We start from the raw sequence: 27,969 nt of genomic DNA, 5'->3' as shown, positions 1-27,969 counted from the left end.
ATTTCTCTTTTGGAATTTTTATTTTTATTTTTTTTTCAAATCAGATACTTTTTTTCACTATTTCTAATTTTTTAATCGATTTTCTTCATTTAAACGATTTAGAATTTTTTTTTTGTATTCTTTTAAATAAATTTCTCTTTTAGAATTTTTTTTTTTCAATTTTTTTCCCACTATTTTAAAATTTTTATTCGATTTTCTTCGTTTAAAAGATTAAATAAAATTTTCTGTTCCATTCTTTTGTAATTTCTCTTTTCAAATTTTTCCTTTGACTTTTTTTCAAATCGAAATAATTTTCCACTTCGAATTTTTGTGACAAATGTAAATTAAATTCGATTTTTGGTGATTAATGAACTTTTGTGATGTTTTTCCGCTGTTTTTGATTTTTTATTCGATTCTCTTCATTTAAACGATTTAGAATTTTTTTTGTATTCTTTTAAATAAGTTTCTCCTTTAGAATTTTTTCTTTCAATTTTTTTTCCACAATTTAAAAGATTTAAAAAATTTTCATTTCCATTCTTTTGTAATTTCTCTTTTCAAATTTTTCCTTTGACTCTTTTTCAAATCGGAGTAATTTTTGTTACGATTTTTTGCGATAATTGTTCATCGAATCGATTTTTGGTAATTGATCAGTTAGTGATTTTTTTCTCGTCTATTTTTTATTTTTTATTCGATTTTCTTTTAAAAGTTTCAGAATTTTTCTTTCCTATTTTTTTGAATAAATTTCACTTTTGGAATTTTTTCTTTGAATCTTTTTCAAATTGGAGACATTTTTCATTTCGAATTTCTTCGTTTAAAAGATTAAAAAAAATTTTCGTTTCTATTCATTTATAATTTCTCCTTTGGAATTTTTTTCAAATCAGAGTAATTTTTTATTTCCAATTTCTGCGACAAATATTTATCTAATCGATTTTTGGTAATTGATCAGTTTGTGACTTTTTTTTCACTATTTTTGATTTTTTGTTCGATTTCCATTGATTTTCTTTGTTTAGCGAGTGAAAATTGCGACCAATTCCGACTGTTAATTGCATAATTAGATTTAATTAGATAAAGAGGAAAAATTAATGTTTTTTTTTGAGCGGAACGAGCGACCTTGATATGAGAGTCCTCAAAAGCCATTGTCGATGACGCATAATTATAGAATACTTTTTTTATGAATTGCTCCCATTTTTGGAGAGATAGAAAAAAATACTATTAACATTTCACCCTAAATTCTACCTGGTGGCAAAAGGGACTCGGTTGCATATATAATTATTATGTCTATTGGTTTCCCTCGTCGTCCCCACGAGAACACCTGTGCTGTTCTAGATGGTGTTGCCCTGTCTGCCCCCTCTTTCCCATTCTTTCCGCCAACTTCCTGAGTACTTTACTCCACTCTGTTTTATAGTAACAAACTCAAACGCACGAATGTTTCGTTGCCAGACGGTCTTTAGGGGCTCTTGAAATTTTTTTTTTTCTTTTCGAAAGAAAATCAACAAAAAAAAAAGTGTTTTTGTCAAGTACGAAAAATATTAACAACTATTTATTGAATTAATTTAATAATTTTGATTATAAACCCAAACAATATAAATCGTTAGTATAAATCGTTAATTAAAAACGTAAATAAAAAAGAAGTGCAAAAATAAGCAAAGGAACAATTTGATTGAAATTTAAATCTTCGGAAGAAGAAAATAAGTGTTGAAGTGTAAAGTGAATATTATTTTGCTAATTAAAATTATTTTGCAGTTTTGAAAAAAACGTGACCGATTTGCGTGGCGATAAACGATTTTTCCAATTAATCGAAATGAACTAATTGAAAAGCGGAGTGAAGAAACTGTTTCTCCAGTCACTTTTTGGATTTTTTATCGTCTCACCACTTTGACAATCAAGAGTTTGAATGGATGATTCGTGAACGGATTTTCGTGGTAAGTAAACAATTTTTTTTCGTTTTGCTTAAAACGTTAAAACAAATGAAATAAATATTCCATAAATTATTTTCGAAACATTTTGACAAAACTTTAACTCAAAAGTCTTTAAAAAATATTATTCTTGACAATTTTTTACATTTTTAACAAATTTAATTTTCCATTTTTTTCTTTTTATTAGTTTTTCACTTTTTTGAATTTAAAATTAAAAATGTAACTTTTAATTATTTATTAAGAAGACATTCCCCGTAAATTAATTTCATAAATTTTTAATCTTAAATGAAACAAAATGAATGAAATAAATTAAATTAAATTTAACTTTAAATAAAAAAAATGAATTATATTAAATTCAACTTTAAATAAAAAAATGAATTACTTTAAATTCTAATGGAAAAAAAATGTTGCATTATTAATAAAAATTTGTTTGCATATTCTTCAGCTTGTTTCCGGGTTCGTTTGTTATTTTCTTCTCTCTTCCTCTCGTATTTAGAGAGAATGGGCAATTTTTTTTAAGAAAGGAAAATAAAAAAAAGAAGGCAACTAATTATTGAATAGATAAGATGAGTTTAAAAAGCTTTAAAACAAAAGGCTTGAGACAAAGAAAAGTGAAAGAACTCTTGAGGAATAATTCTTTTAACGGACAACGCAGCTTTAGTATTTGCGGCAGTGATTCACTTCTTCCTGCCTAAATAACGCACAATTCACCCCACAAGTGTTTTACGGCGCTTGACCATGATTGTAACATGGTCGGTGAATTTGAGGACTATCATGCCCTACATACATCTGAATTATCTAAATCAAATTTATTCCAGAATAATATTCTCGGCGGTCAGTTCAAAAATTAATTTAAATTTTTATGTTTTAATTTCAAAAAATGCATCAGTTCAAAATTATTACGCATTCTTTTCTTTTCTTTTTTTTTTTGCGAAAAAGGGAAAATTTACGTTTTGACGAGCAGGATATAGAAAATTGAAATTTCTCTATTTTATTTAACAAATTTCGCAGAAATTTCTTTTTCAATGTTTATTCAATTTTTTTCCTACTAACATGAATTCGAAACAAATGATGCAGTAAATTTTTTTCCATTATGACTTCAATTTGAATTTTTTATTTTTTTATTACAAAAATATGTATGCCAACTTGTCTATAGTTGAGTAACTATTGTATTTACAATTCTATGGATTTTATTTGCAAATTGTTTTTTTTATTGCGAGAAAATTAGATCTTTACTTTCAAATAAATTTTTAGTTAATTTAAATTCAATTTTAAATCAAAAATTGAAGCTGAAACTGGCATCAAGTTAATTTTTCAAAATTTTATTTTGCTTTTAAAAAAATATATATTCAAGTTTAAAATTTAATTTTCAAAATTAAAATTAAGTTTATAATTAAAAATATAATTCAAGAATCTATAAATACAGACATCGGATACACTTTTTTTTTTGACTATTTTAAAAAAATTCAACTTTTTTCGACTTAACTTCAAAACTTGCGACTTTTTCGCCATTTCTTCAATATTGCAACAAAATACCACAGTTTTAATATAAAATGCAACATATTTCGTTTTTTATAGTGTAAAAATTAATTATAGGCAAAACTTTCAAAAATTATTTTCGAAAATTTCTCTAATTAAACTTTCGATACAGATTTTGAATGATAGAAATTTTGTGAAATTTAATTGAAAATAATTGATTTTTGTCAACTATTATTATTACAATTTTTGAAAATAATTGAATTCTTTCAAGAAATATTATTAAAATTGCATTGAAAATAATTTATTTCACGCGAAGAATTTTAGAAAGATTCTTTTAAATAATAGGGGCTTTTCGAAAAAATTTAATAAAAAATTGTATTTTCAATAATTCCTGTAGAAATATTATTATTTATTAAAATAATTGAATGTTTACGAAGAATTTTATGAAAATTTTTGAAAATAATTGAATTTTTGCGAAGAATTTTATTATTTAGGAAAAGTATTAAATTTTTTAAAAATATTTTATTATAAATTTTTTCCTATAAAGATTTTTATTGAAATTTTTCAAAAAAATATCATTTTTGCTAAGAATATTATTAATTATGAAAATAATTCAATTCTCATAAATAATTTTCTCAAAAGTTTTCAAAGTAATTGAATTTGTATGAAGAATTTATTAAAGTTCTTTAAAATAATTAAATTCCCGCAAAAATTTTTATGATTTACGAAAATAATTGAAATTTTGCTAAGAATTTTATTAAAAATTTTCGAAAATGATTGGATTTTTTCCAGGAATTTAATTAAAATTTTATAGAAAATATTTTAATTCTCATAAAGAATTTAATCAAAATTTTTGAAAATCTAATTCTTAGAATTTTTTCATTCTTTTTTCTTTAAATTCAATTATTTTTAGTATTTTCAGTGACATATTACCGAAAAGTCAAATTCATACAAAAAATAACAACACTAAAATTTTTTAGAATTATTTTTATCATTTTTTGAAAAAAACAATCATGTTCAAAATTTTTAATTACATAAAATTCTTCAAGAAATTAATTAGTTTCTTTTTAAATTTTTAAAAAAATTCTTTTATGCAGTTAAATTATTTTCGAAAAATTACATTAGAAAAAAATTGATTATTTCTTTTATATTTTTCAAAAATTCAATTATTTTTAAAAGATATTTTCAAATTTCAAATATTTTTAAAAGATATTTTCAAATTTCAAATATTTTTAAAAGATTTCACCAAAATTCAATTGTTTCGAAATTTTTTAAATGTATATACCTAATTGAAAGATTATTATCTGCCAAATATTATTTGAAAATTTAAAAAAAATTAATTTTAAGAATTTCTTTAGAATTATTTTTGAAAATATTGTTACTAATTTTGAAAAAACATGAAAAGTTGCAATTATTATCAAAAATTGAATTTTTCTCTTTAAATAATTGAATTCTCGAAGATAATTCGGATAATTATTAAAAATAATTTAGAGATGAAGTTGAGAGAGAGATGATTTAGAGATGATTTAGAGATGAAGTTTAGTTAAAAATTGTAGAAAAGAATTGAATTTTGGAATAATTATTGTAGTTTTTAGAAATTATGAAATTTCAGATGGTTTTAAATTGAAATTTCTTTCAATAAATTTTTAATTTAATAAATTAAATTTTCTTTCCCGTAGAAAAACAAATAAGTACTTAAATATTTATAGTAACAAAATTATTGGACTTTTTAATTCTTGATTTTAGAAATCAGCGAAATGGGAAAATCAGAGAAATACAAAATAAAATTTTTGTTGCAACACTGAATTAAATAAATGACTTCTTCGATTTTTTAAAATATTTAAAAATATTTTTAATCGACTAAAGCGACATTTTTTGCCTCTTAAAGTTGATACGAGGCCTGTAAATAAATAAACGAAAAAATAATTCAATTGCGATTGAAATTTGAATTGAAAAAAGTATCAGGAAGTAAAAAAATTTAATTACATTAAATTTTTATTTAAATTAAAAAAAAATATCAATTTTTGTTTGGACTTTTTTTTTTAATTTCTTTTTCAAGGGAGTTTTTTTTTAAATTTCTGTTTTAAAGAGTGTTTTTAAAATTAATTTATACATAATGTATAGGTAATGAAAAATAATGTGGTAATACTTAGATTCAGAAAGTAATGAGTGAGTAAAGTATTTTTTCTTTCCGTCAAATTATCTAATAAATTGTTGATTATAGTATATAGAATATATGAAGATGGCTATTTATTATGAAATCATAATTTCTAAATGATTTTTTTTTCAAACTGACCTTATGTTTTTTTTACATACATATAACGTGAATGTGATTATGTACTATGTAATAAAGCAGTTTCTCTGCATGCTTTCTAGTCACACGTTGATCGAATTGTGGCTGTTAAGCAAGACACGTTCCTCTTTTATTATATTAGTTTATATGAAAATCACTTCTGGTCATTCTTTTCCTACACAATTTTTTTTTCTCACTTCCTGCCGCTCTTTTCAAATTCAAATTTCAATTCGAATTCAATTATTTCTCTTTTTTTTTTGTTTTATTTATTTCTTTCATACTTGAATTATATTTTTTATTCAATAATATTTTCCTATTGTGAGAGAAAAAATTTGATTATTTATATTTTTTTGTTTTATTTATTTATTTATACTTGAATTCTATTTTTTATTCAATAATATTTCTGTAACAAGAATTGGGAGAGAGAAAATTTAATTATTTCTATTTTTTTGTTTTATTTATTTATTTATAGAAACTTGAATTTTTTTCTAATAATTCGCTATAACAAGAATTGTGCGCAAAGGAAAAAATTAAAAAAGACAGTGTAAAAGTATATTGTTTGAGAATTAGTTGCCTTCTTTTTCTCCGTCGATAATCAGTTATTGTCGATAATTAAAAACAATTAAAAACAAGAAACGATTTTCCTTTTTTTTTCTCTCAAAGTTCTGATGAAGTTTATGTGCATTTCTTTTTTGAAGAAACTGATTTGCGACATCGTTCCGCCGAGACAGTCACGTTACACGCTAGGATGAACAGGAGAAAGATCATTGTATCAATCTTCCTTTATTCGAAATCTAAGTTGAAAATTTATTTCTCGGAAAAAAATATTATTTCTCTGAAATATCTGATGGTACTCTGCTCTAAATATTCTTCTCCGTTAATTACATACACAATCCGCATTATGGAAAAAAGTCTATATATTTGAAAAATTTTCCCCGTCCCCCGAGAATTATTCAATAAATTAAACTTTATAAAAATTAAAAAATTACAGATAAACTTGATTTTGATTTTTTCAGATGTGTCAAAAAACACCGGACCCTTTGGATGGAGATTTTAGAACGATATGGAAGATATTTTCTTGAGGGTCTTTCTCATTTTCGTTATTTTGCATCAAAACTCAGGACAATGTGAGTAAAAAATTTTATACTATTTTCTTTACTCTTTTATTGAATATTTTTTTAATTTTTAATTTCCTCGATTATTTAGATTTTAAGTACTTGGAGTATTTACAACTTTACTGCAAAGATTTAAATTTTAGAATGAAGACTACACGAATCCTCGTATTCTTTGTTTGGTGTTGCGAATATAAAAACAATTGACAGTTGGTGAACATGGAAAAAAGATTCATATATAGTACCTGGAAAACAAAAGCATCAAGCAAAAGGAAGCAATAGTGAAAAAAAGCTTAAATCAACTTATGCTTTAAATAACCGTAAATGAGAATATTCTGAAATTAATTAGTTATGGTGGAGAATATTTGTGCCGTTCGTACATTCGATATGTATGTGATAACAAATTCTTGGTTCAGCGATGTGAAAAATCTGAAAATGGAACATTCGCTGAAACGATAATTCTGAAAATTGAATTTTCTAGAGAAAAACCAATAATTCTTCGAATCTACGAACGAAGATTCGAAAAAAATAATTTTGGTGACGATATTAAAAATGCCATTCGCTGTAAATACTATGCTGAAAAGTGAAAAGAAGTCTCTATTTGGTAAATACGTAAAAAAGACCTTAAATGACTGTCAGCCAGTGGGAAAAATTTCTCATCGTCCATTGAAAGAAATCTTCTCACTTTTTTTTGTCACCAGATTTTAATTCGATTTCAATTATTCAAAACATCTGCAATTAAATTCATAGAAAGCGGACAAAATTTCCTTTGCGGGGAATATAAATCTCGAAAAAACGTTTTCTTGTCAAGGTTTCATTTACAATTGTTTACAATTGTGACAATTGTTTAGAATTATTTATACGCTCGCTGGCAATCGCTAGACTAAAGTGAGAACAATTGAATATTATACGCACGTGTGTGAACCAGATATGAATTTAATAGAACGTTAATTAAATGACATAGTATATCTTCTTTGTATATTAAGTATAATTAGTCAAAGTTTGTGAGCACAAAGAAGACATTACTAATTCGTCTCTAATGATTAATTTAATAGCTAGAGCAATACAATTTTTTCCCAAAAATGGTGTAAAAATGGAAGTGAAAATCTCTAGACACTTGTTCGCTTTTTTTTAATAATGTAAAAAAATATGGACTTATTTTATTTTTCCGGGAAAGTCTATGGAAGTACGTAAAGTTTGTAGAGCGACTGTATCGGACAGCACCGATGGGCTTGCCTTGGCCGGAACTTCGCTCCAAGGAAGCGCACATATCTACCCCTCATATTCAGGATTGTGTGTGGTTTCAAACAAGATATATGCACACACTTGTACTTGTTTAGATTCAAAACACGTAAATAATCCTTCACAAAACGGGAGAAAAAAAAATTGAAATTAATGCGGAAAAATAATCATCTTCAAAGACAAAATCAGAAAAAAAGATTTTTCTCGATAGTTTTATTTTTTTTCTGAATTTTTATTCTGAAAAGGACGAAACAACAAAAAGAGAAATTAAAAATACACTGACATTTACTAAATTTTCTGATTTCGTCACCGAAAAAAATATTTATCCGTTTCTAAAAATTCTGAAAAGGAAGAAACAACAGAAAGAGAAATTGAAAATACTTTAACTAAATTTGCCGAATTCATCAACGAAAAAAATATTTATCGTCTTTTGAAAATTTATTCAAGAGGAAAGAGTTAACAGAGAGTTATCGAGTGAATTACTTTTCATTCAGAATCATAATATTCGTTTCTTTAAACAATTTTCGATTTTTTTTTCTGCAAGACATTTTTCTCAGACATTTTTTACGATAAAAAAGAAATTTTTCCTCGTCACACAATTTTTGATGATACAAAAGTACATCGCATATATCCGCCAGGTGTAATTCGTGGTTTTTGGTTTCCCGCCGAAAAACCAGTTTCTTTTGCTTTCTTCGAAATGTATGAGATCAGAAAAGAAGCCGCAAATGTGCAAACGAGTTTTCGAAACTATTGAGCAACCGCTTTTCTTTATAACACATCCTCTGGATGATAAGGGACATTTTATCTTTTCACAAAAAAATATATTTCGCAACACGAAACATAAAAGTTTTGAAATTATTTTATTTCAATCGTATGTCTGTCATTTGAAACACTTAATTTTCTATAATACGAATTATCTATTTTCTTCTATTCTATATTATATTTTTTTAATTAATAATCATTGTATTCCAGTAATCTATTCGCAAATTGAAGTCAGTTGTTTGTTTCTTTGTTTCTTAACTTTTTTAATCATTTTTCTTTTTAAATATTTTCAATTTTAAAAGTAATACCTATATTGAAAATTATTGAATTCTTAAAAAAAAATTTTATCAAAAAATTCGAGAATATAATTAAATAATTGAATTCCATCGAAGAATTTTATTATTTAGGAAAATAATTGAATTATCGTCAACAATTTTGTTAAAATTTTTGAAAATTCTAATTAAATTCTTTTTGAAGAATTTCTTTGAATTTTCTTTTAAATAATAGAGTTTCTTTAATAATAATATTAATTAAATATTTTAAAAATAATTGAATTTTATTTTATGAATTGAATTTTTTTTTATTTCAAGTTTTTAAAATAATCGTGTTTGTTAATAATTGAACATGAACCATTTAATTATTGAATTTTATTAAAATTAAAAAAAATTGAATTCTTTTGAAAAATTTTATAACGAATTAAGAAAAAAATTGAATTTTTTCGTAAAATATTTTTGAAAATAATTGAATTTTTGCAATGAATTTTACTATTTATAAATATAATTGCATTTTTTCAAAGAATTTATTAAAATTTTAGAAAATAATTGAATTTTTTCGAAAAAATATTATTAAAAATTGAATTCTTTCATTAAATTTTAATAAAATTGTATTAAAGATTATTGAATTTTTGCAAATTTTACTAATCCAAATTTACTAAAGTTTTAGAAAATAATTGAATTTTATTGAAATATCTTCTTACGAATTAAGAAAAAAATTGAATTCCTTCGTGAAATTTGTTTAAAAATAATTGAATTTTTGCTAAATTCTTTCAGGGAATTTTATTAAAATATAGAAAATAATTAAATTCTTTCAAAAAATTTTTTTAATTTATTGAATATAATCGATTTTGTTAATAATTGTTATTAATAATTTTACTATTAAAATTTTATTTAAATTAATGATAGAAAATTAAACTCTTTTAAACAAATTTATTATAGTTTTTGTAAATAATTTAATTCTTTTAAAGAATTTCTTTGTGTTTTTTTCAAAATAATGTAGTTTTTGAATAATTTTAATTATAAATTTTGAAAATAATTCAATTAAACAAAGAATTTTTTTCAAATTTCTAAAATAATCGTGTTTGTTAAAAATTCTAATTAAATATTTCATTATTGAAGTTTATTAAAATTTTATTGCAATAATAATTGAATTCCTGTGAATAATTTTATTATTTATAGAAATAATTTAATTTTTTGCGAAGAATTTTACTAATTTAAAATTCTGAAAAATAAGTTTTTAAATTCTAATAAAAAAAATTTAATTTTTCAATTATTTTATTAAAAAATTGACATAATTAAATTTTTATAAACAAATTGTTTCATTTTCTAATTTTTATAGAATATAATTTAATAGGTATTATACAAGAGATTTTTTTAAATTTTGAAAATAATTGAAGTTTTCAGATTAAATCACTTTCAGAATTATTTTTTAATTATTTTTTAAATAATTAAATTTTGGAATTATTATTAAAATTTCTTAAGTTTTAAAGAAGATATTTGAATATTTTTCAAGAAATTTATTAAACGTTTTGAAAATTAAGAAATTTTTTAAGGAATTTTTCATAAAAAAAAGATTTTAAATAATCAGAAGGAAACGAGAAGGAAAAAATTAATAATAATTGAATGTTTGCAAAGACTTTACTATTTAAAAAAATAATTGAATTTATTAAAATTTTAGAAAATGTATTTGTTCATGAAATTTGATTAAAATTTTGTTTAAAAATAATTAAATTTTGCAAAATAAATTTCCTTTTTATGAAAATAATTGAATTCTTACGAAAAATTTTATTAATTATGAAAATAATTAAATTCTTAGGAAGAATATTTAATACAATTTTTGAAAATTAATTTGTTAATAAAGAAAGAAAATTAATTTTGCTATTTTTATTAGAATAATATTTATTTTTATGATGTCAGTTTTTTAAATTATTAATTAAAAAATTTTTATTATAAATTAAAATTATTAATTATTGATTACTATTATTATTAATTATTGATTATTAATTTTATTAAATAGTGCATAAGTGAAAAATAATTATTTAATAATTTAATTATTTAGAAGCTAATAATGAATGTTTTTTTTTGTCGACAGTGATTAGAGACACACGATGCTTTCTGGAGAACGGAGCCACGGCGGCTCATCTTTTCGTGAGCGAGGATCAAAAAGTCGGAGACGTCATAGGAGTTCTGAGAGTCCTTGGAGACCCGGGACCGCAAGGAGATATCGAACTGAGACTGCAGGAACACGATAGTCCTGTTTCGTTTTCACCCCATTCGAGAAATTTGACCCTCACCAGACTACTGGACAAAGAAGGTGTCGAGGGTCCTGCCAGTGTTTACATAAATGCAATCTGCGAAAGGAAGCACACGATAGATCCTGTAATTATCAACCAACTTTGATTTCTCAATAATTATTTCTCAATAATTTCAGTTACAAAATTTAAAAAATTCGCACTTATTGCAGATAAAAAATTTTTAAAAATAATAAACAATAATCATTTTTATTATTTTCAAACATTTTAATAAAATTCTTTAAAGTAATGTAATTATTTACAATAACTCTAATAAAATTATTGAAAAGAGTTTAATTTTCTATGAATAAATTTAATAAAATTTTAACAGTAAAATTATTAAATACAATTTTAACAAAATCGATTAAATTCAATAAATTAGAGAAATTTTTTGAAAGAATTCGCAATTATTGTTCAAACTTTTAATAATATCTATATTCTTCGAAAGAATTCAGTTATTTTCTATTTTAATAAAATTCCTTGAATGAATTAAATTATTTTTAAAAAATTGAAATAAAATTTATAGAAATATTCAATTATTTTCGAAAAAATGTAATAAAATTCAACAATAAAATGTTTAATTTTAATTATTTAACAAATACGATTATTTATAAACTTAAAAAAAATCCATTATAAAATTTAATTCTTTTCAAAGATTGCAATTAAAATTATTGATAAAACTCCATTATTTAAAAAAAAAATCAATGAAATTCTTCAAAAGAATTTCTTTGCGAAGAATTTGATTAAAATTTTTGAAAATCTTACGATTTTCAAAACTTTTAATCAAATTCTTCGTATAGAAATTCTATTATAATTTCAAATTCTTTGCAAGAATTCAATGATTTTCAATAGATTAATTTTAAAATTGAAAACATTTTAAAAGAAAAATTATTTTTAAAATTAGAAAACAAAAAATGAAACATCAACTTTCTTATTATTTAATAAAAAAATATTTAATTTAATTAAATATAATATTATTCAACATTATATCAAACGAATTTTGTAAAAAATTTAAATAATTACCATTCATATTAATATTTAATGAATAATATTACTTTAAATAAAAAAAGTATTATTTTAAACTTATAAATTAAATATATTTGTATTATTATTGTTTTAATTAATTCTCTAAATCTCTTTTTTCAGGGATTCGTGATTCCGGTCAATATTCGTGTAACGGACGCTAATGACAATGCCCCTCAATTTATAAACGCTCCATATGTGTTAAATATTTCAGAGGTAGATATGAATCATATTTAATAATTTCTACGCCTTTGAAATATTATTATTATTATTATTATTATTATTATTATTATTATTATTATTATTATTATTATTATTATTTATAATATATTATTATAATTATTTCAATTGTCAGAATAAAATTCTATTTTCTATATTTTTTTTGTAAATTAAATTTTAATTCGAGATAGAATTGAATCGTGAATTTCGAAAGGGACTCAATTCTCAATTATGAAAATCGTAAGAGTAGTTTTCACTATTAACACGAATAAAAGTATGAAACAATATTACGATCAAATTATTATTTTTTTATTAAATTTTTACGCGAAAATGATTAACGATTTTAAATTAGAGACTTTTTAATTAAAAATTCAAGATTTCCGAAAAAAAATTCCGAAATTCTGAAAAAAATTTGTCACAGGGAAAAATTAAATAAAATTAATTTGAATTAAGTAAATAAAGTGAAAATTGAAATAAAATCATTGATTTTATTTTTTTAAGTGAGCTATAAATAGAATTTGAATTTTGACAACTGAAAGAAGATTTTATCAACGGGCGTAGAATTAAATAATTCATTAGGCAATTAATTTTATTAAATGTTATATTTACTTTATACAATAATAATTATTAGTTATTATTTAATAATAATCCAGTTTGAGTGAATAAAATAAATTATTATTATTAGGTAACGGTAGTGGGCACGAGAGTATTACAAGGCGTTAGAGCAGTGGATGCTGATCAACCTGGTCCATATTCCACCGTACAATATGCAGTTCTACCAGGACCCCATTCGGTAAATAGATTTATTTTCTATTTTCATTAAAATTTATTAGCCACTTTCTCTTAAAAGATGAAATGATTTCAAAGCATAAAAATTTGAAGAAAAGTTATTTTTAAATTATTCATCTAAATGCAGCCTATATTTGTGGATAGTGAAAGAGTAATGGAGGAGGTATCAGTGAAAAATGATTTATCAATAATTTATATCTCAAGTAAAAATTGAAATTGAAATATTAAAATATATTTAAATATTAAAAGTATATTAAGTATATTACGTATATTATTATTTTCATTTCAATTTAAATATTTGTTTTTCGTTCTTTCTTTTTAATTTTCTACACTCACTAATTTTTTTACTGTACAGATTTAATTCTAGCAAAAATCCATTTCATTCCACTGGAATTTTTATATTGTTTTAAATGTTATAATTGCTTTTTTATTTTGGAGCAAAATTTATGTCTTGTAATTTTATTTCACACAGAAATTCACTTGTAAAATAGAAGGAAAAACTTGTAAATACCTTTTTTTTTGAAAATCAACATTAGTAAATATTTATGTTGTAACAATTTATGTTGTAAATATTGTATGTAAATATTAATTGTTTATAAAATTGAATTTCATCGAAAGTCGTAGAGAATTTATTAAGTTATTTTTACAGGATTATTTCATCTTTGTGAACGCACTGGAGGGAACTCTGGTTCTCAGAAAGCCTTTGGATTACGAAACTCTCAGCAATTTCTCCGTCGGGATTCGGGCACAAGTAAGTTTAATTATTTTTCGCTTCATTATTATTTTTAGAAAGAAATTATTATTGAAATAAAATAAGTTCTCAAAAGAAGTTAAAATTTTTGCTTAGACTATTTACTTGACTTGACTTCACTTGGCTACTCAAAATATATCAAATAAAGTGGTTTTTTTTTCAATAAGGCAAAATATTTAATAACGGACGTAAAATTTAATAAATAATTTATTTATTTATTTTTACTTACAATTAATTTAATAAAATTTTTCTCTCTTCTTTCTCGTGCAGGATCAAGGACTTCCGCCTCAATCTTCAACGACAACATTGTATGTAAATGTCGTGGATGCGGATGATCAGAACCCATCGTTCTTGAACAACGAGTACAAAGTCAGTGTTCCGCAACATATCCAAACGGTGAGTTGAAAAAATAGTTACAACTAAATTTTCTATATAATATAGTGAACCGAAGTGATTAATTTTCTTCGGGAGAATTGCCTTTTTCAAAACAGCTGTTCATTTTTTTTCAGAGGAAAATATTAAGAGTAGATCCGGCGCCAATAAAGGCTGTCGATCAGGATGTGGGAATTAGTGCACCTGTTCGATATTCCGTTCAAGGCGGAATTTTACCATTCTTGAACCTAAATCCCGAAACTGCCGATCTTATCGTGACGAGACCGTTACAGGATCATGAACTCGTTGCTCCGACGACTATAGTAATTAAGGTATTTTTATTTTTATATACCTATTAATTAATTTTATTTTTTATTAATCATTAATCATTAATTAAATAAAGTATTTTAATTATTAATTTAAAAAGAAAAAAAAAGTATAAGTTTTGCTATTTTCAAAATAAAACTTACACGGACGGAAACTTGTGCGAATTTTTATTATTTTTGGAGTAAAAAATTGCTGGGATCGAAGTAAATTTTTGTTAAAAATTTGTTCGAAAGGAGCAAAATTTACTTTGAAAATAATAAAAGTTGCAAAAAAAAAATGCTCAGAAATTCCAGATAGTTTTCGTTAATTGGTATAATTTTTACAGGCCACGCAACTTGATAATCTGGATAGGTACGCTTTGGCGACGGTTATTGTTTCCCGAGAAGGAGGATACGGTGCTGCTCCAACTGCAGGTATGAAAATTACTATTTCTTTTTATTTTTTGCAATCATTCTCATTTTATGCGATTTGTAATATTTCCCTCTTCTTTTCCTTTTTTTTTACCAAATCAATTTACCTTTTCTTTATTTTTACAAAATAGTATTTTATTTTTTCATTCTCCTCACTATTTTTTGATTTTTAAACTTGGATTTTTTTTCCAAACACCGAAATTGACACGAAGTCAATATAAAAGTTGATAATTTATTTTTTTAGAAGGACGTCTACCTGTAAGATTCGTTTTAAAGGACTATCAGAGCAGTATTCCAGAAAATACTCCACCTGGAAGTGTAATTCTCACCGCTGGAGTGAATAAAATTGATATTGTAAGTTTTACAATCAGAATCTGAGGGCATCTAAAATATTTTTAATTAATTAATAGATTTCTTTATTAGTTAGATTTTTTAAATTATTTTTTATGTTTTATATTAAAAAATATTAAATTAAAAAATAAAATTTAAGAAAAATTAAAAAAATTAAAATTAATTAATATAAATTAAATAATAATTTTTGGAATTTAGAATTTAAGATTCTGGCTAATGGGCGCAGTTGAGGATTTAGAAAGATTCTCTATAACGAATTCGGGTGAATTAATCCTAAAAGGAGTGTTGGATTACGAAAAAAGAGTTCATCACACTTTTTTCGTTCATGTCACCGATGGACATCATGTAAGTTGAAATAAATATTATTAGTCTAATTAACTCTATGATAAATATTTTAATTTTAATAAAGCCTATTAATTTCTAATAAATAATGCGCCTAATAAATTTCTAACACTAATAATTTCTAATTTTTTTAATTTTCCCAATATCTTCTGTGTAGAAAAATGAAAGAATGATTTATAAAATTTATTTCCTTTGCAGAATGATACGTCAAGAGTAAATATATCAGTAGAAGATGTAAATGAATGGGAGCCGAGATTTCGCCATCCGAGATATGAATTTCATGCTCGAACTATGAGAGAGGGCTCTATAGTTGGTAAATATTATTTTTTCTTCAATTTATTGATTCTTTCAACTATTACAATTAAGGATTAAAATAATCTTTTTTTCACTAGGGAGGTTGGAAGCTGCTGATGGAGACAGAGGCGATCGAGTTTCACTATCATTGAGAGGTCCAGATGCGAGGTAAATTTTTATTCGTAAACTAATTTTTTTGTAATTTTCCAAAAACTTGGAAAAATATAATTTGCTTAAAAAAAATGAATTACCAATCTTGCAGATCATTCGAGATTCGAGATAATGGAGAATTGATTTTAAGAAATACGGGATCTTTTAATGGAAGTCTCGCTCGTCTTGTCGCTATTGCTTCTGATACTGGAAGACCTCCGAGGTAATTTTTAATTTATTTTTGTTCTTTTCAAATTCCCTGATTTTTACAGGTTAAAAAACGGAATTTTTCCAGGTTTTTAAAACTATATTTATATTTTACCAAATTAAATAATTCCCTAATTTCCAGACAAAACTTTGACTTTTTCCCTGATTTTAAAGAACTTGATTTTTAAATAAATATTTAATCAATTATTATTTTTTCATAAAAATTAAGATTTTCAAAAGTTTTAAACTTTTGAAAATTTTTATTCAATAACATATAAGAATATTATTATAAAACAGAATTCTTAATTAAAAGTATAAAAAGTTCAAATTCTCAAAGATTTTAATTTGAAACCTTTTCAAAATTCAATTCTTTCTAAAAATGTACGATATAATGCTTTCAATATTCAATTATAATTTAGAATTTTAACATGAAATTCATTTTTAAATAAATATTTATTATAAAATTAGACGAGAATTCAATTATTTAAATACAAAAATTAACAATTTATTGAATAATTATATGTTTCTTAAAATTGAATTTTCTTGACAAAATTTAATAAAATTTTTAAGAATAATTGCATTTTTCGAGAAATTTGATGAAAATTGTATTAAAAATAATTGAAATTCTGCCAAGAATTTTATTAAAATTTTTGAAAATAATTGAATTTCGGAGAAAAATTTTATTATTTATAAAAATAATTAAAATTTTGACTCGAATTTTTGTAAATTTTTTAATTTAATCGAATTTTTGCTAAGAATTATATTACTTTTAAAAATAATTGAATTCTTGAGACAAATTTTATTAAAATTTCTTTTTAAATAATTGAATTCTTTTGTGAAATTTTATTGAAATAGAAGACATTGAAAATAATCAAATTTTGACAAATTTTTGAATTGTCACAAAGAATTTCATCAAAATTTTTGAAAATAATTTAATTCTTTGAAGAAATTTATTTAGAAATGTATTGAAAATATAGGCAAAGATTTTTCAAATTGAAATTTACAAAGAATTTTATTAAAAACTTTTGTGAACAATAGTTTGAAAAATTTTATTACAATTTTTAAAAATAATTTAACCTATTAGAGAAATTTTATTATAATTATCTTGAATATATTTTAATTTTTCCTAGACATTTAATTAAAATTGTATTGAAAATAATTGAATTTCTCAGAAACATTTTATTTTTTAAAGAAATAATTGAAATCTTTAACAAAAATTTTACAATTTATAAAAATAATTGAATTGTTTGGAAGAATTTTTTATCAGAATTGTTAAAAATAATTGAATTTTTATTAAAACTCTTGAAAACAATTGAATTTTGACAAATTTTTGAAATTATTTCAATTTTAGCGAAGAATATTATTAAAATTATTTTGAAAGAAATTGAATTTGTTACAAAGAATTTCATCAAAATTTTTGAAAATAATTTAATTCTTTGATAAATTTTAATAAAATTCTTAAGAATAATGACATTTTTCGAGAAATTCCATTATAATTATATTGAAAATAATTGAAAGTCTGCGATGAGTTTTATTATTTATGAAAATAATTGAATCGCTGTAAAAAATGTTATTATTTATGAAAATAATTTGTAAATAATGGAATTCCTGGGAAATTTTTATTATTTATGAAAATAATGAAATGTTTGCGTAAAATTTTATTAAAATTTTGTTTAACCTTTTGAATTCTTTTAGGAATTTTTATTAAAGTAGTAAATATATTAAAAATCATTGAATTGAGGAAAGTTTTTAAAAATACTTAAAATTTTGCCAAGAATTTTATTAAAATTTTTGAAAATAATTGAATTTTAGTTATTAAAATTTTTTTAAAATCCAAGTTTTTTAAAATTTCTGACATTTCCAGGTTTCCAGGTTGCGTTGCAACCCTGTTTAGTTTAATTAATTAAAAATTCAAATTAATTCGCATAAATTTAGTGAATTTTTGTTAAATCGAAATTTATTCGTATAAATTTGATGAATTATTTTTAAATTAAAAATCACTGTTTTTTTTTAAAGATCAAGCATGATTCCTGTGATCGTTCATCTTCCGAATAATGGAATAGTACCAATTGCAGCAAGAGCATCTCCTGCATGGCTCACTAGCAGTGTACTTTTAGTGGCAGTTTTCGGAGGAGTTTTAGGACTACTCGGCGTAGTCATTTTAATTTTAATTATGTATATTTATAAAAAGTAAGTCTTTTGAAAAAGTAGCTAATATTATTTAAGTATGTAAAAATAAAATACAAGTAGATTTTATTTTAAAAATCAAATCTTTTATACTTTTTTTTTAAAGTAAATTTTATTAATGTTTATATTAATATCATATTAAGATGTAATTTTATTTTTATTTTCTATTTAATTTAATTTTTTTTATTTATGACTAATTATTATTTATAATTTTCTTTATTTTTTGTGTAGTAAGAGACCGAAAGGAGGAGACTCTGTGAGTTCGATGGGAACGGGTTACAGAGAAAAATCCCCAGTTCCTTCAGCCTTAAGTCCCACGCCACAAATTTTGGGGGCCAGTATTCTTCATGATACGTTAGACAATCCTAGAGATAATCTTCGGGAGAGCAACGATATAGATAATCCTGTTTTTGGAGAGGATAATGATACTCCCTTCAATGCAACTCTTAAAAGTTAGTAAAATTCCACAAAAAAGGAAAATTTAATTAAATTCATCAAAATTATTACATTAATAATACTATCATCAATCATTACAAATTTTATCTCTAAATTCGCAGATATTACAAGGATTATAGGTAAATTTTTACTTGATCAATTCCACAATTAAGTAATTATTTCACTTACCTTATTTACCTACCTACTTTATTTTTATTATATTATTTATTATTGACTGACTTAACTTTATATTTATTTACAGTTATTTTTATTTTATTTACCAATTAATTATTAATTTACAAATTCAAATTTACTTACGAGCATAAAAAATGTGTTACTTACCCCTTATAATTTTTTTTTTGGAAAGTTATTTCAATTATTTATTTGATAACAATTATTGGTAGTGTTTCTTCACTCTTCGCACTTGATAATGAATTTTTAAAAAAAGTAGCTTTAAAACAGAAAAAAGTAGTTCTGGAAAATTAAATTTCACGACTACAAAAACTCGTTTTAGACAATTCACAAAAAATTTGATTCTGCATTTTTTTCCTAAATGTTCATCAAAAGTATTAATTTCTTCTTATCCTGATAATAACTTCAATATTCTAATTCATAAAATTCAATAATTTTCTAAATTTTAATTTAAAATTCTTCAAAAATACGATTATATTTAAAAATAATTTTTAAAAGCTAAAAAAATTAAACTGTTTAAAATATCAAATTTATTTCAATTAATAAAAACAAAGTTTTTAAATAAATGAAAATATAATTTAAGGTTTTTTAAATAATTGAATACTTGTGAAAATTTTATTATTTATAAAAATAATTAAATTTCTGCGAAGAATTTTATTAAACTTGTATTCAAAATAATTGAATTTATCTATAAAGTATTTTATTATTTTCATGAAAATAATTAAATTCATGGGAAGAATTTTATTATTTATGAAAATAATTAAATTATTATTAATTTTTCGACGAATTTAATGAAAATTTTATTGAAAATAATTAAAATTCTCTTGGGTAAAAAAGTAGTAAATCTGTAAATAGTAAGTTTTAGTAGATGAGTGCGAAGTCTTCTTTTTAATTTCGAATTTAGTGTCAGTTTTTTATTTTTCGTGGTTTTCGTGATTAAATTTTTTTATCACAATTTTTTGTGTTTTTTTGTCTAGATTGTGATATTTTGTTTTTTCTTTCTCTCTAAAAATTTGATGAAAAATGTTACAGGTGTGATGTCAGCGCGACAAATGCCACTTTATTCGCGACACAAAGTGGCACCAGCGCCAAGTCCACCGGTTCTATCGGCGACCTCAAATATTCCAAATGTGGGCGGCTTAGTTCAAAATATGAACGATCTGAGTGCAAGAACACATGCAAATTTAGATGCGGGTTCACATAATTCGTCAAATTATTCAGCCGATCCACCTGATTCATTAGCTCCCACCTGGCCAGCCGGATCTATTTCTCAGCGAGTGAAAAAATTATCCTGGGACGACGACGATCGGGTATATACTTTCACTTTCCTTCAATATTATACATAATAAATATACGTTTCGCACACGGTATAATCGCAAATATAAATAACTCATTCAATTTTCAGAAGTAAATAATTTGCATCAATTCTATTTCTTAATTTCAATTGTTTTAATAAAATTCAAAGTTTTTTTTTAATAATAAAGGAAAAAAATGTTTATAAATTATATTTGTCAATTAGAAAATTTAATTAAAAAATTAAACTGAAAATTTTTGAATTTCTAGAAAATAAAGGAAAAAATTTTATTGAAAAAAATGTTCTGTTAAATGTATTTACGAATATCTGCAATATTGTAAAATTATTCGAAAACAATCATTTCTTTTTTAAATATTTTAAATATTTAATTATTATTAATTTTCTATAGGAATTAAGATTTTCAAAAATTTCAAATTCAAACCTTTTTAAAATTAATCAATTTTAAAAATATTGTTATAAAACATAAAGATAACGATTACTCCGAGTCTTCGACTCGGAGTGATCGATTTCTTTATGTTTTATAAATTAAAAAGGATCCAGTGTTAAAATCATTATTAACTTCTTAAATATTACTTTTATTTTCTATTATTATCTAAAATTTAAACTAAAATTCATTTTCAAATAAATTTTAATTATAAAATTCTCCGAGAATTCAATTATTTAAATACAAAAGTAAATTATTTATTGAATAATTGAATGTTTCTTAAAATTTAATTCTTATAAAGAATTTTATTAACACATTTTTTAATAATTGAATTCTTTTGTGGAATTTAAAAAAAATTTTTTAGAATAATTACATTTTTGAAGGAAGTCGATTAAAATTGTATTAAAAATAATTGAGCATCGGTGATGAATTTTATTATTTCCGAAAACAATTGAATTATTGCGAAGAAATTTATAAATATTTTTTTAAATAATTGATTTTGTTTGAAAAATTTCCAAAAAAATTGTATTTAGAATAATTGAATCCCTCTGAAATTTTTATTATTTATAAAAATAATTCAATTCTTAAATAGAATTTCATTAAAATTTTTGAAAATAATTTAATTATTTTGAGTAATTTTATTAAAATAGTAGAAGTGAAAATCATTTAAATTAGAAAAATTTTGGAAAATAATTAAAATTTTGACAAGAATTTTATTTAAATTTTTGAAAATAATTGAATTTTGAAGAATTTTTTTATTCATAAAGATAATAATTGGGATTTTGTCGAGATTTTTTTGTAAATTTTGAACATAATTGAATTTTGTGATAAGAATTTTATCAAAAAAATTTTAAATAATTGAATTCTCTTGACAAATTTTAATAAAGTTTTTAAGAATAATTGCATTTTTCGAGAAATTTGATGAAAATTGTATTAAAAATAATTGAAATTCTGCCAAGAATTTTATGAAAAGCTTTGAAAATAATTGTATTTCGGTGAAAAATTTTATTATTCATAAAGATAATTGAAATTTTGACGAGAATTTTTGTAAATTTTTAATCATAATTGGATTTTTGCGAAGAATTTTATTAAAATTATTTTGAAAAAAATCGAATTGCTACGAAAAGAATTGCATTAAAATTTTTGAAAATAATTTTATTCTGTGAAGAAATTTAATTAAAAATTTATTGAAAAAATCTAAGTTCTTTAAAATTACTAATTAAATATTCATTCAACATTGAAATTTTATAAAATTTCAAATTGAAACCGTTTGAAGTTCATTTATTTATATAAATTGTAAACACAACTCTTTTAAAATTGAATTAAAGAAGACACAAAAATTGAGAATTTTCTTATGAATTCTAAAAATTTAATTTTTTTTCAGTACTTTGTTTTATTTTCAGTATTGTATTTTTTTGGTATTGTATTTTTTCAAATATAGAAAAATCCATAGATAATTTATTATTTCGAAAACGTGTTAAATCTAAATAGAAATTAGAAATAATAACAAAAAATAATAATAGTGGGTTTTTCACAATGGTGTCAAAATTAATCATATAATAATTTTCAATAGACGGTGGACAGTGTGGACGTAGATGCGGAAACTCGAGCCGGAAGCAGTCAAATCGGAAATGAGCAGCTCAATCTCACAGTGTACTTTTGAAAGATAAAACCTTGGTTTTCGTAAAATAGAAACAACACGGGACAATGCCTTTTATCGACAAGTATTGTTCCTATTATTATTATTCTCAGTTAAATAATTTACATTCAGTTACCGTATTAAAATCCCCGTAATTGAAAAGCGAAAATATTAAAAAAATTGTACGTGTATTATATATTTTTTAAAAGTATCATTTTTTATTTCTAAGTTTTATTATTATTATTATATTATTATTATAGATTTTAAATCGTTTTTTAAACATAGGTTCAAATTTTTATACGTGGAATTTGTTACATGTTTTATTGATTCATTAATTGATTGATAATAAAAAAGTGTATTAGCTTTATATTGTCAATCTTATCTTTATTTCTCAAACACTTTCGATATTTTTAATTTTTAATTAATAATTAATAATTAAATAATTAAATTTTATTTTAACTAAATTTGATTTAAAAACAACTTTTATTTAATTTTTCAATTTTTTATTCTGATTTTAACTTTTAGTTTTTGTTTGAATTATCAAATGTTCGTAATTAATAATTATATTTGTCAGTATTAGAATTTAAATTATTTTAGTTTAATTTTCTAAATACTGGTAAAATAAAAATAATTTCTATTTTGTTGAAAATAATTTCCATTTTAAAATATAAAATAATTTGTAGATGAATGATTTGTAGAAAATGAAGTTGTCAATATTGGAAGAACATTATCATTATTATTTTGAACTGATAAAGAGTTTATTTCCGAGTTTAAAAAGATCATTAACTTGTTAAAAGGAGAATTGCTTCTTCTTCTTTTTTTTCTGTTGATGAAGCATGCCTTTAAAAATCGGGTCAGTGGGTTAATAGTTGTCAGTCGTTTTCGTTTGAAATGTGCATAATTTGCAGAAATCGATTTCCGGGAAACATTGATTGCTTTTTCAAAAAGGGTTTTGAATTTCGAAATTGCAGGTATATTTTTAATGAAATCAATTTTCGGTGTTAGAACGGTTGTTGTTGAAACACACGGGTTCATCATTTAAAGAAAGTAACTGATTCGAATAGTGGGGTGAAAGTGAGCCAACAGAAGTCCGGATTTAACATCTTAACTATAGTCTTCCAGCCACCTTCAAACCAAGTTCATTACATCCTCCCATTCATTCATGAAAAAGAATCTCACGTGTGTTTTCAATTGTCATCGTTCATTCAATTTTTCCTAAACTTGACTTTTTGGAAATTGTCGAACAAAAAAAAAAAAAAATTGACGCGATTCAATAGTAATTAATATTATTTTTAAAATTATTTTTTTCGAAATCGATTTTTGGATTTGAAAAAATTTACAGTAGGTAAGTTTTCTATTTTTTTAACACAAAATAATTTTATAATAATTTTAATAAATTTGTCAATTTATGGAAGAAAATTTTTATTTGAATACAAAAGTAATAAAACGGAATAGTCTAATTGTACCAGCATGTTATTTGAATATTAAACGAGAACTACCGCAAATATACATTTAACATACTCTTGCGACATGCGGAATTCCCGAGAGAAAGTTTTTAAAACCAAAAAAAAATATCTCGTCTTCAAATATTCAGTTTTCAAGGAAATTCCATTTTTGTGAAGCAATTTTTCTTCAAATTGATCTAATAAATAAAACAAATCGACAGTGAAATTGACAATTTTATTAATTTAAAATTAAAATTTTAAAAGTAATTCAATCAATTTTCTAATTATTAATTATTAACTATTAATAATAAATAAATAAATACAATTTGATTTATATTATTTAGTAGGAAAGAGAGTAATTGTTGCAGAGACTTGGAAATGCAAAAATGGAATTTTCCAAATTCACGATAACAATATGGATGTCGATGATATTGTTTACAGACGCCAATGGTAAATATATATTATTTAGATAATATTTTTGTCAAAAAGAAAAATTAAATTTTTGTTAAAAATTAATAATTATGTTCTCATTTCAGTTATAGTTTCAAATACATCATCGATAGCGACAAGTCGAAATGGTGATTCCATTTTTTTCGAAACTAATCGACCGGGACCTTGGAGTGAAATATTAGAAAATTGGATCGTATCTGAAAAGTTGAATCTAAATGCGAGAAATTCTAGAGTAATGAAATTCGGCGATAAAACATTAACGATCTCCCAAAAACTCAGCAGTCCAAATAAACGTGAAGTCTCTGAAACGGATCTTTATCTTCTGGGTAAATCCAATTATTTCCAAATTCTCATTAATTATTCAAAAAAAAAAAATTTTTTTTCATGACTCAGAATTCGATTTCTTGAAAATGGAATTTTTTCTTGTCAATAAATCGAAATCTTTTTCTATTTGAAAGTAAAAAAAATCATTTTTGTCATTCAGGGGCTATTGAAAAATTAGTCTACAGAGTGGATTATTTGGAAAAACGCCTAAGAAGAGCTGAAGAACTTTTATATTACGTTATATCGGGAAACAATAATAATCCAAAGAAGGAAATTGGTTTGTAAAAAAATTACGAATTTAATTAAAACAACAAATTTTAATTAAAATTAAAACAAAAAATTTTAATTAAAATTAAAACAGAAAATTTTAATTATTGTCCATAATTATAACTAATTACGAATTCTTTCATCTTTTTTTTAGAGCCCTGCCCGCAAAATTACACGAGAGTTGTTCGCAATTGCTATTATTTTAGTACACGGGAATTTGACTGGAAGTCGTCGGCGAGTTTGTGTCGAGGAATGGGCGGAAATTTAGTCGAATTCCGAAATGTCGAGGAGAATCAAGATATCGTTGGATTTCTTCAAACTGACAAAAAATTCAGGGGGAGGAATTTTTGGACCGGAGGATTGAATCCCGGACTCTTGTGGATTTGGGCGGCGAGCGCGAGACCCGTTTATCAGGACACAAAACAAACTGTCACCGGAGATGGAAGGTTTGAAAATTAATTTAAAATAACCAAAAACAAACTAAAATAATTAAAAAACCGAAAAATAGGAGAAAAGTAAAAAACTAAATTAGAATAGGCGGGAATTATTGTCAATAGAATAAAAATTCGATGACAATTAAAGAGTATATGAACTAACTTCTCAATCACTTTTTTAAATAAAATTAGCTTTTTAAAAATAGAAAAACGTAAAAATTTTTAATTCAAAATTTTTTTTATAAAAATAAAATATGAATTGGAATATATAGATTTAATATTATTATAATTATAATTATCATATATTCTGACATAAAGAATTCAGGGAAAAATCAGGAATTTTTATTAAAAGTACTGGAAAAAAATTAATTATTAGAATTCATAAGAAAATTCTGAATTTTTGTGTCTTTTTTGTTTGACTCACAAACTATAAAATTACCACGAATTCTAATACAAAGCCTTCAATTTTTTCAATTTTTGACAAAAATTTCTTTTTAAATAACTTAAATCTTGAACAACTATTATAAAATAAATAAATTATTTAATAAATATTTCAAAATTATTTCAACTTTAAAAGAGTTAAGTTTAAAATTTTCATAACTAAATGAACTTCAAACGGTATCAATTTGAAATTTTATAAAATTTCAATGTTGAATGAATTTAATTAGAAATTTTAATGAACTTAGATTTTTGAAAAATTTTAATAATTCAAAATCTTATAAAATCAGTTAATTTTGTCAATATATATATTTAATTAATTATTTTGAAAAATAGATTTATTGAAGAATTTTAATTAAAAGCACTAAAAGAATTGAATTTAGGAGAAATTGCAGAAATTCAATTTTTTCAAAAGTAATAAAATTCTTATCACAAATATCAATTATGTTCAAAATTTACAAAAAATTCTCGACAAAATTCCAATTATTATCTTTATAAATAAAAATATTCTTCAAAATTCAATTATTTTCAAAAATCTTAATAAAACATTTTTTCCCTTTATTTATAAAAAACTTTGAATTTTACTAAAACAATTAAAATTAAGAAATAGAATTGATGCAAATTATTTCCTTATGAAAATTGAGAATTTTCTACAAAAATATTAAGAAACGGGAACATTTAATGTTTTTCTTCCCAAAAGAAAAAATTGAGTTTGTAAACAATATTTTTATTGAGAAATAAAAATTATGCATAAAACGGGTATATTTTCTACTTCTTAATCAAAATTTTTTAACAATTAAAAATTTTCTAGTATTTTTGATAAATAAAAAGGAGAATAATTTGCATAATAATTTAGATCAGTCAAACAAAATTTGTTACAGAAAAAAGCATATAACAAACATAATGGGTATATTTTTTATTTGTTAATCATAATTTTTTTTAAATTTTCTAATTTCTAATATTATTTTATTATAAAAGATGAAAAAATACCTGACTATGTATTTGCAATTTGTCAAATAATATTTTTTAAAGAAAAAAATAAAAGAATTACACAGAAACTAACATCAAACTGCGGATAGAATAAATAAAAGAATACTACGGAGATTAATATAGTTAATTTAGAGATTGAAATTTGGGAATTGGAAATTAGAAATTTTAGGCAGAATTTTAAACAGAAGTTGTTTTTTAAATTCAAAATAAATTAATTACTATGTATTTCTATTAATAGATGTTTAAAGTTGGACTACAACTCAGCATCCAGAATTTATTCCTACAAAGGTGAAGACTGTGGTTCAAGGCAACGATATATTTGTGAACTGACAAAAGACGATGAATCAGCTAATAAAATCTCACGCACGGCTCGTACATTACTACATAACAATTAAATGTTTCATAATAATAATTACAAGATCATAACACCAAACAAATCCGTTATAAAAATTTGACTTATAACATTTTTGTCAAATATTTCATCAAATATTTTATCAAATACTTTATCAAATAATTGTCTTCAAAGAGAACAGATTTTTGACATCAATTATTTAGAAACACGATTTTCTTCTAAATTTTTATTTATTCACAAAAATTAATTTATTAAAATTATTTTTAGAAATCGCAAGTTTTTTTTTGGAGTAAACAAAATATTTATTCGAATATTTAAAAACTTTAAGTTTATATTTATAGTAAAAATTATTATTTCTATTAATTTAAATTTTCCGGATATTTAAATTAAAGAAAAGGAAAATTACTTTTAATATCGGAGATCGTCTCAAGAGTTGCACGAATTATGTGTAAATATGTAATTTATTAAAGCGCTTATGTCACCGAAAAATATG

The 27,969-nt window shown here is 22.7% G+C and overlaps 2 protein-coding genes across 3 annotated transcripts; both read left to right on the top strand.

Moving 5' to 3' along the window:
* The first annotated feature begins 1,575 nt into the window (after positions 1–1,575).
* On the top strand, positions 1,576–23,143 carry LOC122510242 (cadherin-related tumor suppressor). Its single transcript, XM_043624735.1, has 18 exons — positions 1,576–1,901; positions 6,684–6,794; positions 11,151–11,437; positions 12,496–12,588; positions 13,277–13,384; positions 14,030–14,131; positions 14,402–14,527; positions 14,641–14,835; positions 15,156–15,243; positions 15,485–15,594; positions 15,790–15,936; positions 16,132–16,246; positions 16,326–16,395; positions 16,490–16,600; positions 18,601–18,774; positions 19,003–19,223; positions 20,431–20,708; positions 22,711–23,143. The coding sequence occupies exons 2-18, from the start codon at positions 6,731–6,733 to the stop codon at positions 22,798–22,800; spliced, it is 2,379 nt and encodes a 792-aa protein (XP_043480670.1). The 5' UTR covers positions 1,576–1,901; positions 6,684–6,730; the 3' UTR covers positions 22,801–23,143.
* Positions 23,144–23,542: 399 nt separating this feature from the next.
* Positions 23,543–27,863, top strand: LOC122510241. Of its 2 annotated transcripts, none has more exons than XM_043624734.1 (6): positions 23,543–24,117; positions 24,566–24,671; positions 24,758–24,997; positions 25,156–25,272; positions 25,417–25,708; positions 27,363–27,863. In XM_043624734.1, exons 2-6 carry the CDS (start codon positions 24,608–24,610, stop codon positions 27,517–27,519), a joined length of 870 nt encoding a protein of 289 aa, XP_043480669.1. In that variant the 5' UTR covers positions 23,543–24,117; positions 24,566–24,607; the 3' UTR covers positions 27,520–27,863. The 2 variants fall into 2 exon arrangements, with proteins under 2 accessions (XP_043480669.1, XP_043480668.1); XM_043624733.1 differs by having other exon boundaries at positions 23,543–24,121.
* The last annotated feature ends 106 nt before the right edge of the window (positions 27,864–27,969 follow it).

The sequence above is a fragment of the Leptopilina heterotoma genome, unplaced genomic scaffold (genome assembly GCF_015476425.1).
Source record: "Leptopilina heterotoma isolate Lh14 unplaced genomic scaffold, ASM1547642v1 Lhet_68, whole genome shotgun sequence".
Taxonomy (NCBI): Eukaryota; Metazoa; Arthropoda; class Insecta; order Hymenoptera; family Figitidae; genus Leptopilina; species Leptopilina heterotoma.
This window is presented reverse-complemented; position numbering and strand designations above follow the sequence as displayed.

Coding starts and splice junctions, on each gene's coding strand:
- LOC122510242 (XM_043624735.1), top strand. CDS start 6,731: ATGGAAGATATTTTCTTGAGGGTCTTTCTCATTTTCGTTATTTTGCAT. Junction 16,247..16,325: donor GAGAGAGGGCTCTATAGTTG/GTAAATATTATT, acceptor TTTTTTCACTAG/GGAGGTTGGAAGCTGCTGAT. Junction 16,396..16,489: donor TTGAGAGGTCCAGATGCGAG/GTAAATTTTTAT, acceptor CCAATCTTGCAG/ATCATTCGAGATTCGAGATA.
- LOC122510241 (XM_043624734.1), top strand. CDS start 24,608: ATGGAATTTTCCAAATTCACGATAACAATATGGATGTCGATGATATTG. Junction 24,672..24,757: donor ATTGTTTACAGACGCCAATG/GTAAATATATAT, acceptor TTCTCATTTCAG/TTATAGTTTCAAATACATCA. Junction 25,273..25,416: donor TAATCCAAAGAAGGAAATTG/GTTTGTAAAAAA, acceptor TCTTTTTTTTAG/AGCCCTGCCCGCAAAATTAC.